General features: G+C 41.9%; 1 protein-coding gene across 2 annotated transcripts; it reads right to left on the minus strand.

The window, feature by feature from the left end:
• Positions 1-8,215, minus strand: GORASP1 (golgi reassembly stacking protein 1). Of its 2 annotated transcripts, none has more exons than XM_008928562.4 (8): positions 8,120-8,215; positions 6,849-7,052; positions 6,121-6,207; positions 5,634-5,764; positions 4,932-5,073; positions 4,257-4,401; positions 3,808-3,963; positions 1-2,123 (listed from the first exon to the last, which is right to left on the minus strand). In XM_008928562.4, exons 1-8 carry the CDS (start codon positions 8,213-8,215, stop codon positions 1,840-1,842), a joined length of 1,245 nt encoding a protein of 414 aa, XP_008926810.3. In that variant the 3' UTR covers positions 1-1,839. The 2 variants fall into 2 exon arrangements, with proteins under 2 accessions (XP_008926810.3, XP_017944695.2); XM_018089206.3 differs by lacking the exon at positions 8,120-8,215 and adding an exon at positions 7,666-7,707.
• Positions 8,216-14,903: the final 6,688 nt, after the last annotated feature.

Genomic DNA, 14,903 nt, shown 5'->3' on the forward strand with positions numbered 1-14,903 from the left:
TAAGTTTAAGCCATTTATTATGGTGACATTTGAAATCTAGAACAAGTTTTGACATTCTCTGCTCTTAAATTTCTGTTAATGGTACAGCATCATTTAAATGAGCTACTACCAGCTTAAAACCAGTTTTGAGAAAGGTGGAAGACTAGAACCAAGTCCTAAAGAAACAACATCAATAAATAGATCACCTAGATGTCTTCAGTCATCAGGCTCCAAGACCAAACAAACTTAGCAATAGTTTAAATTACATTTATTTTTAGTGTTTGGCTGTTCACCCCTGTAACAGTCAGGTGAGGAAAGAAGAGAGGAAATTTATTTTAGCAATACAGGAAATAAAACCAGTTTGCAATTAACAGACCATTTAGCAGACTAGAGTCCAAATCTATGTTCTACTGCCTGCAGTTGGGGCTCAATACATTCTTTAAAGCAACAGGTATTTTGACAGTCCTGTTCAGAACTACTGTACTTGCAGTATTTCAGACTAACAACAGAGATGAAGGAGTACCAAGGTCAGATTTTAGCTGAAGACCTCTTGTGGTGTGACTTCACCTGCACCCTTCAGGTGAAGCTGAGCTGTCACAGGCAAATCTGTGGGACTGTGAGTCCCCCCTCCTGCCTCAGTACCAGATTTCAGCCCTGGCAGTTGTCACGTACTGGTCTGCACAGTGCAGAAACAGAGCAGGAGACAGGGCAGGGAAAAGGAAATCAGGCAATATTGTGCTAAATAAATGTACTTCGGTGTTTAGCTTCAACACCCCCCCCATCTCTTAATTCAGGAAGGAGTTTCACCACAGTAACTGTGTTATTCCCTATCCCTTTGACATTCCATGATAAATCACTGCCCTGAGGGTTACAGAACCACACGCCTTTCATTGCTCATGTCATGTTTGCTGCTACATTCAGAGTCTATTTGAAGACAAGTGCAAACAAAAAAGCTACAAAAAGCAGTTGATGTTGCTGCACAACAGCCCCATGTCTTAAACTTACAATGATCTGTATAAAAATAGAAATGAGTAAATAGAAAAGCACAACTAAAGAAAAGCTATTTCTCAGTCATTACAGAAGCCAAGACATTCAGCTCCACTGAAAAGGTTCATCACCCCAACTTAAACATTATTTTCACTTCCATTTGTCTCAAATAACCGTCATCATTCCCTCCTCTGCTTCATTTTTTATTTAAGTGTGAGGCCACCCCCTGGTCCACAGAAGAGCAGAAGTGAGTGACAGGACCCACCATGACTCTGTCCCATCTCTGTGCTGCAACTTCAAACCACATGGCACTTCCTTCACTGAGGAAGTAGTTGTAGCAAAGGTATCTAACAGAGAAGGGACTTAAAACAAGAAAAATAACAGTCTGAGGAGTATTAAGTAGGAATAAAAGTATCCTGGGGTGAGAAATGCCTTGCAAGTCACAAGAACTGTCTACCCAAGGAGTACCATTAGAAAAGCTTTCTAACAAAACTATAAATATTTTTTTTAATGCCATCAATCATACTGATAAAATCATCACTGTCACTGTTCAGGCACAGTGCCTTCATAAATACATTCAGGAGCACTTGTAGGCAAACGTGAATTCTGGAACTTGACATTCTGCCAGTGTCCAACTTGTTTCTGCATTAATTTCTCCATTAATTTGGTGATTTTTGGACAGCATTCAAAGTTTGAACACAGATCAATCCATTAAAACAGTGATTGGAAAATACAACAAGATATGTACTTCATGTGATTTCTTTTCTAGTATTGTCTACACTAACAAAATAGAGTAACTGTAATTCTTTCAAGATCAGAAAAATATTCCAAGCTGCAGCATTTGACAGTCTGTAAACACAAGCAGGGTCCATTTCACTCGGTGTCTTGTGCAGCTGCTTCTTCTTTCTGTTCACTTGCTGCTTCTTCCTCTGGTTTCTCTGGAGCAGTGGTTAATGAGCTCTCAGTGCTGTTCACGAGCAGCTTTAATTCTTGGTTATCAGGATCAGTTCCTTGAGTTGTTTTTGAAGAAATTTCATGTGGAAGAGGAAAAGAAGGTAAAGGTGGAATTGAAGGCAGTAGGTCATCCAGCTCTGGCTGCTTGACTGAGCCTTCAGAATGCAGGGTTATATCTTCAGGGGCCAAAGCTGTGGCATGTTCTGGGAAATGGAAATGGTTTGTAAGAAAATAAAAACTGGCAAGGTAACAAGCAGCACCCCTGGTTACCCTAGAAAAATCAGCCTGAATGAGACACCTTGTACAGGCACATAAACGGATTCACAACTGTCAAATACATGGGCTGCATTTACTCTGTTCTCCCCAAATCCAGGAACTCTGATGGTGCACACAGGTTTTTAAAAGACCACGAACCTTTGGGTCTGTTGTGTTCTTACTGTTACTGTTATTCTGTGTTGCAACTCTTACAGTCACCCTACCTTTTGGAAGGGAAAGGTGGGCATCCTGTGAATATATTTATTTTTTTTAAACAGAAAAGTGTGTTGGGTTTGCATGGCCAGGTTTTGGTAGTAAGGGGCTACAGGGGTGGCTTCTGTGAGAAGCTGCCAGAAGGTTCCCCCATGTCCAAGGGAGTCAGTGCCAGCAAGCTCCAAGGCCGAGCCCATCAGTGTCAGTGGCAGCACCTCTGGGATAATGTATGTAAGAAGGGGGAAAAATTCCCACTGCAAAACAGCAGCCAGAGAGAGGAATGAGGATATGCAAGAGAAACAACTCTGCAGACTCCTGGGTCAGTGCAGAAGGAGGGGCAGGAGGTACCCCAGGCATCAGAGCAGAGATGCCCCTGCAGCCCCTGGTGCAGCCCATGGAAGCTGTGGGGAAGCAGCAGAGATCCACTGCAGCCCGTGGAGGAGCCCATGCTGGAGCAGGGGGACGCCCAGCAGACACTGTGACCTGGGGGAAGCCTGTGCTGGAGCAGGGTCCTGGCAGGACCCCTCACAGGAACCCAGGCTGGAGCAGTCTGTTCCTGAAGGACTGTACTCCACAGAAGGGACTCATGCTGGAACAGTTCCTGAAGAACTAGAGCCCGTGGGAAGGACCTGAGTTGGATCTCTGTGGGAAGGACCCCGTGCTGGAGCAAGGGCAGAGTGTGAGGAGCTCCCCCGCTGGGGAGGAAGGAGCAGCAGAGACCTGAACTGACTGCAGCCCCCATTCCCAGTCCCCTGTGCCTCTGGCAGGAGGAGATGGAAAATTTGTGAGTAAAGTTGAGCCCAGGAAGAAGAGGGGGGGGGGGGTGGGAGAGGGGAAGTGTTTTTAAGATTTCAGTTTATTTCTCGCTATCCTCCTCTGATTTGTTTGGTAAGAAATTAAACTAATTTCCCCAAGTTGAGTCTGTTTTGCCCATGACAGCACCTGGAGAGGGATCTCTCCCTGCCCTTTTCTCCACCCATAAGGCTTTCACTGGATTTTTTCTCCCCTGCCCAGCTGAGGACAGAGAGTGACAGAGCAACTTAGTGGGCACCTGGTGTCCAGCCAGGGTCAACCATCACAAAAAGACAATATTAAGATGACTAACTAAAAAACTTCGGGTTTGCTTTACAACTGTGGTACAAAAATTCATTTACACTGCTTTTAGAAATACCTGCTTTTAAAGTCAGTTTAATCAATGTTTTCATTTAAAGAAAAAGACACACTTTCTATAATCTTATAAGAAAAGCCCATTAGTTTTTGTCCATTTCTACACCTGATTTCTGCTACTTTTTCCATCTGATTTTTGCCTGTCCTTTCTGATTTTTATTAAAATTCGCTTATTTCCAGAAAGGGTGAAAATGTTGAGCGGGTATGAGTTGGTGCAATTCCAGAAATAAAGGAAGTCTTTAATGCACTTACCAAAATACTCAGAGGCTTCATCATTTGACATTAATTTTTCAGGGCCTGTGGAAGCACCTGCTGCTGGCGTGTTGAAGGAGGCAGATGGGGACATGCTGGACACTTCTGTTAAGCTAGTGAGCTCAGAAAATGAAATACCAGACATATCTAGAAATCCTGAAGGAGAAAGCAAATATTACATCACTTTTTTAGATACAACACAAAGTTCTAGATTAAAAAAGACAAGTTATATCCAGACTAAAGTCAGTGAAGTCCCCTCCCTGCTAAATGCAAATAAACTTAACTTATGTGGTACCTCAATTCTACAGCTCTGAAATCCAGGGAAGTCAAAAATTTCAAGGAAAACAACCACCAATGCTCACAGTTCTACATTTAAGTCTCAAGCTTGTATATTCATTTCTTTAGATGTCCTCTAAAGAATTGCTGAAAAAGCACCTAAGAAAATATACCTGGATCCATAACTCTCTGGAGAGGGGGAGGAGGAGAAAGTGAGCTTTCTGGTGAATAACCACTCATTTCTTGATCTCTGGAATGATCCAAGTTCATGACTGTTTCAGAGCTTTCACTCTGAGAGGTAGGTGCCAACAATGGAGTCTGGAATAAGATAGTAAGAAGGAAAAACATCTTTTTACATTGAAAGCTTCACCTGAAGCCAACCTTCCTATGAAAGCATCCTGCCTGTTTCCAGATACACCAATTCAGAGAGAATCTGTGATGCTGAAATTGAAAGCCAAACACCAATTAGGACATCAAAGTGTTCCAGTTCAGCTTTTAAAGTGTTCTTAGAAGAACAGTCCATGCTCAGTTCTTGTAGGTGGTTTTTTTCCTAGTGAGGTAAGTGTTCTTTTAATGTCATTCTCATTGACTGGTACAGCTGTAGTATAGAGCATGCAAGTCTTGAAAATAGAAAGAAAATACCTGGCAAAAATTTGTATCAGCCAACAGTGGAGATCTCACACCTGCTCAGCACCCTCAGCTCTCACTTTCCCTTCACCCAACTCCATTTCATTCAAGCAAAATTAAACACTGTATTCCAATACACTGTGTTACCGACGTTCCAAAAAAGTAGAACATTTTCAAACTCCAGAGAACATGCCAGAGATTGGCATTTATTTCTTACCTACCTCTGTGTAACCATTAGTGGATGGTACAGAAGTTCCAGCTTCTATTGAGGGTGAAGGTGGTTTGCTTTCTGGCTTTTTCTTTGATGTTATGGATTGTGTTGGAATTCTGTGCAAATAGCCATATCCAATACCACATCCTAAGCTGTACAAGACAAGTAAATCAAGACTTAAAAAAACGGCTGTTCTTAACAAAACTAGTGTTTTAAATTTTGACTCTTCACAACAAGAAGAGTTTGTGTCTTCCATCTATAGCAGGAAATACCTACCTGCAAGAGTCGTTTCACTTACAGTACTCAGGGAACGCTGTGCAGTTGACTTTTAAAAACACACAGCTTAGCTTTCAGTTGATTGGGTTTATATCTTTACAGAATATATCATCTGACCTGATGTGGGTTTGGTTCTTGCTTTAGCTCAGTGTTTGACTATGAGAATGAAGACAGTGAATCTGCTAATGGGGAACTCAGCACAGGGGTTTTGCCATTTGATTCAGCTCAAAAGGATTAGATCCAGGACGTGCCCAATTCTTAGTTCTAAGCTTTTTTTTTTTTAATGAAGAGATTAACAGTTTTGTGTGACAAGTGTAAGGAAACAAGGCTTAACTTGAAAACAACAAGCTGCAATTGATAGTAATAATACTCTTAACAGGATCTCATTTACAGCAAGTATATAACCTGTCTCAAGTGACTGTCCAGAGATCAGTACCTTCCTTCTCCACCCCAAGCTCCATTGGGAGTCACAACTACCTCTCGAATGGAATCTGCTTCAGTGTTATAAACCATCAGCTTCAGCGGCTTCCCCTCATGGGATTCAATCAGGGAAAAGAAATCCTCTGACTAAGAAAAAAAAAAAAAAGGAAAGACAAAGTTAATAAACTCACATGTGCAAGACAAGGAGCTGGAAGCAAGTCAGCATTTTACGTAGTTATTTACTTCAACATGAGACATTAAAAACCCAGAGCCAGAAAACTCACTGGTGTAGTTTGATCTTTAATGGCAACTTCTTGTTATTGTCACATTTAAAAAGACAGATAATGTTTACCTCAACAATAAAGCATCTGTCATAAATACCAACCTCCCCAAATCCCCAAACACCATCCCCATATGGCTGATGTACACAGAATTAGATTTATGAAAAAACAAATCCTAGAACATACACAGAGGCAATCAGTCCCTACTGGAATGCACCCTACCTCCTGGAGAATCTGATCAGATCCAACAACGTAGTCAGTGTAGGGCTGTAGACCAGCCAGAGCTGCAGGAGATGCAGGTTCAACATCCTGTGAAAGAATGACAGTTGTCATCTGCACGGGCAGCAGGATAAACCACCTCAAAAGGGAAAGCTAACTCCAAAAACAGCAGAAGGAAAGAACATTTTGTTTATGGGATAAAACAGAAGTCCTTGAATAGTCTACGTCTAGGTGTGACATCTTGTAAAACGTGCTGAATAAGAAAGACCAAGATGCTACCAATTTAAAATAAGAGACTCCAAAGATGTGGAGAAGTTGCATTTATTTAAACAACCAGAAACATAACAAACAGTCTTTCCTTTTCAGTTCTGCCTCTAATTTTAAAATAAATTTGTGGTGCTTTTTGTAACATTAATTTAATGGAGTTTAGCCAACACAGAGACACCAATCAGGCCAGAATGCTTTTGCTTTTGACATTGATTCTTCAACAAAAAAAACCCCTTCCCATCTACACTATTGGATCTGGTTGGGATGGAGTTATTTCTGTCACAGCGACAGGCAACACCGACAGACACCTACTCCTTGTCCCTACTGAAATAGCTCAAACCTTCAAGACTCTGCTCCCTTCCTCTGTGTGATTTCAGCACTGTACATAAAAGTTACTTCTAAATATTACACTGTAAAGCAAGGTTGTATGAACACTGACAAGCCACCAAAGAATTCTCTCTCACCAAAACATGCCACACGTGTTCATTGGCTCCCTGGAAGCTGCAGAACCTCACGCTGGCTCCAAGAAGGCCTTGTCCTCCCCACATGTTACTGGGGATCACCTCCACCTCTCTTATTTTCATTGTTTTGATATTATACACCTCCAGCTTCACTGCTTTCTCAGCATTTGCCTTCAGCAGGTCTTTCAACATATTGTTTTCCTTATTCTGTAGAGCACAGAAAGAGATACAGGATTAGATTAACATTATTCCCAGCTGCACCTGTAACATATGCCACATCTCAGGCAGAATTTGAATACAAAGAACCAAACCCATCAAAGTTTAGACTCTGTGGTTCACAAACAGTCCCAGCAGTTCAATTTTCTTTTATTAGAAAGCAGTCAGTGCTGTCAGCACACGTCCCTTTACATAAGTAATTGCTGTTACTCCATTTCATCACTTGCATGAAATGCTTCACAACTGCTATTAAGTAATACCAGCAACATGAGATGTCAACTGTGTAGTCTAACAATGAGCAGCAACATTTCACTTCATGTCTCTGAGCCCTTCAAAGTCACTGCAGACTGACTGTGAAAGGACAGACTATTTGGGAACAGGTGACAGAACCATCATCGTGTCTGTCATGTTAAAAAGATTAAATGATCTTCCACCACAATCACCATTACAACGAGCACTTCCAAAAAGACATCTCTGCTCATAAAAGCAAGACAAACTTAAGGAATTCAGCTTGTATGGGGTTAGGGTGAAGCATACAGGCAAAGCTCTGAGCCTGTTAAATAAACAAACAAAAGAAACCCAACCAAACTCCAAAAAAACCCACCAAACCAGAACTCAACTCTTCTCTCACAGCTCAACCTATTGTGTTCTTGGTCCCAAAAGTATAAGTAGACAGGCTACGATTCTTTTCAGGTTTTATCAAATGTTGAAACAAGTTTGTTTAAACAAATGTTGAGCTCTTACTATTGACTCACCAGTTCAATATTCACCTTGTGGCAAAAAATACGTAGGAGTGAGTAATAATATAAACATTGTGTCAACCTGTTAAGAAGTTAAGGTGAGTAAGGGCATAAATAAGACCCTTTCCTCAAATTTGGATCCAGCCAGAGAAGAGACTTTGAACACCAGCAAATTTTACTTTATTTTTAATGCCACATACAATGTGAAAAGCCTTCTTTACTGTGACAGTTTGGGCTTCTACTTTTTAATCAACACAATACCCATAGTTCATGCAGGGAAGAAAAAAAAAAACAACATTAAAATCATTTGAGACTTACAAGCCTTGTGTGTCCAATGGCAATGATGAAATCAAAGAAAGGTTCCAGTCCTCCTTGTTGAGCTGGGGAGTTTTCTTGAACCTGAAAAACATACATTTTATTATTATTAAACACTGATCTCTAGTTACATAAGTAAAAGTGTTAATCTTTACACAATTCCATATTTACTTTTGAGTTGAACCAGAGATAAGATACCAAATGACAGATTTCAGGAAGCAATCCACAACTGTGAACTAAGTTTTATAAAACTAAGAGCAACAGGTGTTCAAATTAAGCTGTAAAAAGCAGGTTTTTAACCCCATAGAAAACACAAATATTGTGATTCAGTGTTCACAGCCTGGAATTTAAATACTGAATACTTTGGAGAAAGGTTTAGTTCTCGAAGTGCTGCCTCAGGATTTTCTTCCATACTTCTAACAGCCTGAGAACATCGAAATCCCCACTTACAGCAGAGCTGTTTTTCCACAAACACGATTTACACTTGGGTTCCCACAGTTTCCAGCCCACTGGAACAGGAACACTTAGATGAGCACATTACAAACACTGCCTCAGCACAGGTACTGGTCAAGGAAACTGCCACCACTCACAAAGGATTCCTAAGAAATAAGAGCTGCAGCATCTCGATTTCATTATAACCAAGCTGTCACAGGACAGGTGCAATAAATATAGAGAACACTTATTAAAATGCATTCACACCAAGATAAACCCCACCACGAGCTACACAGGATGTACAAATTCTGTGAGGCCACCCACTTCCAAGGTACACTAAGAAAGCAACAGGATGTTAAGGAACCACTGCAAACGTGCTGACAAGCTTGCACTGATTTTAACTTTACTTTTTGTTATCTCAGCAGCCCTTAACCTCATATATCTGACTCCTGAGGCACACCTCAAAGTTTAAGCACCAAGTTACAACCCAGGCATCATCTAAACTGAGAAGCTCATTGCTAGGAAAGTTTAACTACCATATCTTATATTTGGTCTATACAATATATACAGCACCAAGCTGCTGTATTGGGGGTTTTTTAATAGATGAAGTGTATTGGTATTGGGGCTTTTGCTGGCAGAAGTGTCTGTAAGTTATAAAATACGTCAATAAAATAGCTTTATATTTTATATATACTTATATATATTTACATATATTATTGTTTTATAGTTATAAAATAATAGCATAGTTACTTCAGCAAAAGCTTTTAAAGCAAAACTAAGAATAAAAATCATGCTTTATTATTAAACAGTCAAGACTGAGCACAGTAACCACAACTGGAGTAGGAAGTATTAACTTTCATCACAACCCTAAACTGCAAACAGACAGCTTTATACTGAACCAAAGGTTAAAAATGTTTACATACAAATTCTAAGTAATGTTCAAGAAGCCTTAGAATGAAACCATCACGTTACATAATGTCCAGGATGAAAATGTACACAAGAAGAAGCACGTGAAAGTTACTACAGAGCTCAGGACGTTGGTGTTCGGGTGTCTAAGAGCCACACAGGTTCCCACAGGGAGCTGTGAGCTGCAAAAAATCCTGCTGCACTTGGTTTTCAAAATGACCCAGTATCAAGAGCTGCATGAATTCCCTGGAGAAAAGAGAAATTCCTTTGTCTTCTGCAGACTGCTGGTCACCAAAATCATCCTCCAGTACAGAAACCTGAGCAGTGTCCTGCGGTCAGCATGAAAGGAGGACCAACATTCATTTCTGACGGAGCAGGCTCAGTTCAGGAGACTGACACGAGCAGATACAGAGCAGCAGTACCCCAAACACACCTCGTGACACTGAGAAACATAAACTGGGATGATGCGTAAAGGAGCACGTGGCAACAACACTTCCACTCTGATTCCAGCGAGGGAGAGCACCCACTAAACGAAATGATAACTCGTTTAGCAGCTGTTATCAGCAACACCTTTGTCTATCCTGAAACGCCGGGGTACGCATTCACACCAGTGTGTGTGCAGACAGTGCTGGATATACAGGAGTCAAAACAAACTCGCAAATACATCGAACGCCGGGGGGAGGCTGGAGCAGGAATTAACCTCCGGACAAGATGCTGTGAAGATCCACAGAAAAGGGAGCAGGGAGAGAGGGAAAAGGAGAAGGGAGAGGGGGAAAGAAAGGTGCAAGTAGAGGGGGGAAGAAAGTAGCGGGGAGAGGGGGAAAAGGAGCAGGGGAGAGGGGGAAAAGGAGCAGGGAAGGAGAGGAGCAAGGAGAGAAGGGAGAGAAGGCGGGGAACGGGGGAGAGGGGAACAGGGGGAGGAGGAAGCAGGGAGAAAGAGGAGCAGAGAGAGAGGGGAGCAGGGACAGAGAGAGGGCTAGACTACTCTTAAAACTACTCCAAATTTCCCCAGAGCAGCCCCGCAGGCTCCCCCGGGCTGTCCCGCACCAGGACCCGGCGGGTCGCGGCATCCGCGGGCACCGAGAGCGGCGCGGCCGCCCCGCCCTGCCGGGCGTGGCAGCTCCCGGGAGGGGCCGACAGGTGGGAGCGCGCGAAGCCTCAGCCCCCGCAGGCCCGGCGGGCGAGCGGGACGCCCCCGCACCCGCCCCAGCGGCCCCTCGCGGTCTCTCCCGCCCTCCTCCGTCCGCTTGGCCCGGCGGCGGCCGCTCACCCCGTGCACCGTGGAAGCCCTCGGGCGCCGCCGGCCGGGGCGCCTCGGAAGCTGGAGCGCAACCGCCATGGCCCGCGGCACGGCCCGCGGCAACCGCCTACGGACCCGCTCTACCGCGGCCGGACCGCTGTTTCCAGGCGGCGGCGGCGGCTTCCGAGCATCGCCCCTCGGGCGCCGCTCACCGCAGGCCTGAGCAACCGAGCGCGCGAGCGCGGCGCCGCGCACGAGCGAGCGAGGTAGGAGCGCAGCTCCCAACTCCGCGCCCTGGGCGCGACGGCGGGGAAGCGCCCCCTAGTGACGGGGGCGGGGACCGGGCAAAGCTGAGGTGTGCGCGCGATAGGCGGGGGCCAGGGCTGAGGGGGCGGGGCCAGGGCTGAGGGGTGGGGGGAGCGGCTGAACCGTAAAATTAAAAAACGACAGCAACAAAAAGAAAATCACAAAATCACGGAGTCTCAGGATTGCTTAGGTTGGAAAAGAGCTCTGAAATCAGCGAGTCCAACCTCTGACCGAACACCAGCGTGTCAACCAGACCGCAGCACTCAGTGCCACGTCCAGGCTTTCCTTAAACACCTCCAGGGGCAGTGACACCTCCGTGGGCAGCCCATTACAATATCTAATCACCCTTTCTGCTTCCTGCGAAGAAGTTCTTCCTAATGTCCAACCTAAACATCCCCTGCCGCAGCTTAAGACCATAAAAAAAAAGAAAAAAAAAAAACAAAACACACAAACCCAAACCGGTTCACTACTGTTTTCGCTACTGTTCTCATTCTTACAGCCTTTAAAAATCATCCCCCTGTTAGTATAACCCACGAAGAGATTATTGTTAATATTTTACCAATACCCACTTCGCATACGCATTTCTAAAGAGTACGTGTTTCTCTTCGTCTCCGTAGGCACATATCTGGTGTTGTGCTCTAGAACGGTGTTTCCACCAGCTGAGACAATTTTTAGCATTAAGAGGTGAAGAAGCAAATCAATGGCCCGGTGTTGTTTGTCAAGGCACAGGGGGTATGTGGGTGATCACCAACAGGTGGTGGTATTTCAACCCCCCCCGAAATTTCATGCCTGTGTTTTACTTGGGATGAATTTTTCTGATTCTGCCTCCAGCTTGCTAATGGAAAAGTTCTGAGAGTTTTTTCAAAGTAGCAACAATAATTTGAAGCGTTATTGTATTATTATAGATAAAGTGCCAGTTATATTTCCTGCGTGGGTAATTTCATTTCAGGTATAAAAGCGTCCATTTCAGTAAAACTCTTTGGTAGCACTGCTCTCACCTCCAAAATGTCATTTTTCCAAAGGATCCATCCACATAATTTCTGTGGTTAAAGTGTGATGCATAAAGACATAAGAGAAAAAGAGCTGCTTCTCCATCCTCTGCCTTTGCTTCCAAGCGAAACTCTTAATTTCCCTGTCGCTTCAGTAGCTAATTATGCATGAAAGCCACACACACTGGCTTATTTTTCTCCAAAGAAAGATCTGGATATTCTCAGGAGCCTCTTTAAGTAACTTTTTCTTGGAGTTGTCTCTAAGCTGTGACTGCAGATCTGTGCAGCACATTTATTGAGCAGATGGCAGAAGTGCATGTAAACATTCAGAAAAAAATAAAATTGTGCCAAACGTTTTTCTGTGGTTTTTTTCTTTTTGCTGTATAAATTTAGGAACCTTACCACATAGTTGTATTTTTTCTTAAACTGCTTTTCTCCCCCATATTTTTTATAACAGGTGAGCCAATGAAGAACTGTAGTGTGGGTGGTGTAATTGTGTTTCTACAAATAGAAATGAGAAATGTTTCTTCAGTCATACCAAAAGAAGATACCAGAGAAGAGAGTCTGATCCCAGTATAAAATTAGCTCTTTGGAAACATAAGATCATAGCAAAAAAACAATATATACAGGAATTCTTTGCATTTCTGTTTACCATGGAAGGTAATGAAGAAGTTCCCATCCCCAAACCTTTCTTTGCATTTGTCTCTTGTCAAGGTGGAGGTCAAAAAGCCCATAAAGAGATAAGACGGACAGTAAACTTGCAGGAATAGGTGATACTTTCCCAATTTCTTTGGAGGAACAGGGGAATGAGATAGCACAGCATAAGAAGTTGTATTGAACTGCTTAAAGCACATTGGCTGCAGGGGAGTGGAAAGTACTAAATACCTTGCTTTTTGGAAGGAATTCTAGTACAAATCTGAAGGGGGGGGGTCTGTAAGTCTCAACAAAGTAATAGAAGCTATAATAAATAATATTTTTTTCCTGGATGTCTGAGTATTACGTTCTTGGGAAGAGGTCACGTGACCCTGATAAGGGGATATCCCATCTCACACATCTATTGCAGTTCCTAAAGGTGTTAACAAAAACACAGAAAGAAGTGATCTTGTTGCTTAGATTTCAAAAAAAAAAAAGCTTTATCAGGGTTTTTTAAGGAAACTAAGCAGCAATACTGTAAGATGTATTTATTTCAATGAGTAGTTAAAAGATAATAGATGTTAGAAGCCAACACTGAATGGAAAGAACATCCAAAGAGTGATAAAAAAACCCAAACAGACATTGCTTTTCTTCATGTTCTAAAAGCCCTGGAAAGAGATAAGCAGTGAGATGACAAAAGGTGTAAAAATATAGATAAGGTGGTCTTTTTTTTTCCCCTATACTTTTACATTTTACTTGTCAAAAGTTCCAACAGTTTGAAACTTGGCATTGCATTAGCCCAGTGTTTCATGCTATTATTCAGGTTAAATTAGGAGTTGTAGTATGAAAGAAATCTAGGGGTGATTTGATAGATGTGGGTATGTTTTAAGTTTAATTTACTAAATAGACTAGTACAAAAATTAGTGTTGCTGTCACTAAAGTTACTGAAAAAATCTAATCTGCTCTGGACCACTCTTTTGCATCAGTTTTGTTTATTTAGAAAAATACTTTAGTTCCTTTTTATTCAACACTTGAGCAGTGCTTCCATATGAAATTTGTCAGCTTACCCAAAGCTCAGAGACTTTAATAAATTATTAAAGAGCAGCATTGCATAGCAGAATCTGTAGTGACACATTGTATACTCTCATGAAGAGAAATCAAGTTTTGTTTTCATGTAGATCCCTTGAAGAGGATTCTGTGCTACACTAAAGATTTACTTTGAGTGTTGTGTGGGTGTTTCTAGAACGGCGGCACAAGAGTATTTCAGACTCTAGAGGAGAACACCAACTAGTAGCTACTTCTTCTACAAGAGGTAATAAATTTTAGAAATACAAAAATCCTGAAAGACATGGAACACTTGCAGCTCACACAGGAGTGACCCAAGGTTCAGCAGTGGGGACGGAGATGAAGTTCTGTACAAGGTCATGGAAGATTTACATTCTGTGTCAGGGTAGAATTCCATATTACTTTTCAGTGTCCCTGTTTTCAAAAATGATTAATTTTTTTTAAGATATACTTTCTAAAGAAGAAAACTTACTACTGTTTTACTACCCAATCTGCAAATGCTGAACAATTTTGATTTCAGATTTGACAGATTTGACACAATCTGTCAAAATCTGAAAAAATATGTGTGTTTCAGGATTAGGAGGCTTTTTTCCATTTGACTGCTTTTGCTATTACACGACTTCTCAAAATTTAACACATTTAGCACATTTTTCTCTGAATGTCTATTTCTAGATTGTTAAGGTGGTTTAAAGCTGGAAAATAAAAGAAGCAGGAAGAACGCAGAGACTAATGAATTATATTTTGCAGGAATGTTTTTATGGCTAACGGATAAAAATGATGAAGGACTTGACAGAGGGCTAGAAATATCTCCTGCATCTAGGAAGGGAGTGTATCAATGGCATTTCATCCATAGCAAGGCAGAAATCCTCACTATTAAAAAAGTAAAATGAGATCATCAGACTTTTATCAAAATATAAGAATGCATAAATATGCAAAAAATTAATGTATACTGTACAGATTATAATTATTCAGATTCCATTTCTTGTTTACTATATAATCTGGGATAATTAAATGATTTTATATTTTTGGTGGATATTTTTACATTATTCCAAAACATTTTCTGATGAGCAAGAATTTATTTTTTTTTTCCACAGTGGGAAAATAAAATAATGGTTGGGGTAAAACTGTTTCATCAGGTCTACTTACATTTGTTTGTAACTTTGGAATGACTTTGATGTAGTTACATGCCAGAGGCAAGTAGCCTGGAATTAAAAGG

This window comes from Manacus vitellinus, unplaced genomic scaffold, assembly GCF_001715985.3.
Source record: "Manacus vitellinus isolate BGI_N305 unplaced genomic scaffold, ASM171598v3 scaffold_12_pilon, whole genome shotgun sequence".
Classification (NCBI taxonomy): domain Eukaryota; kingdom Metazoa; phylum Chordata; class Aves; order Passeriformes; family Pipridae; genus Manacus; species Manacus vitellinus.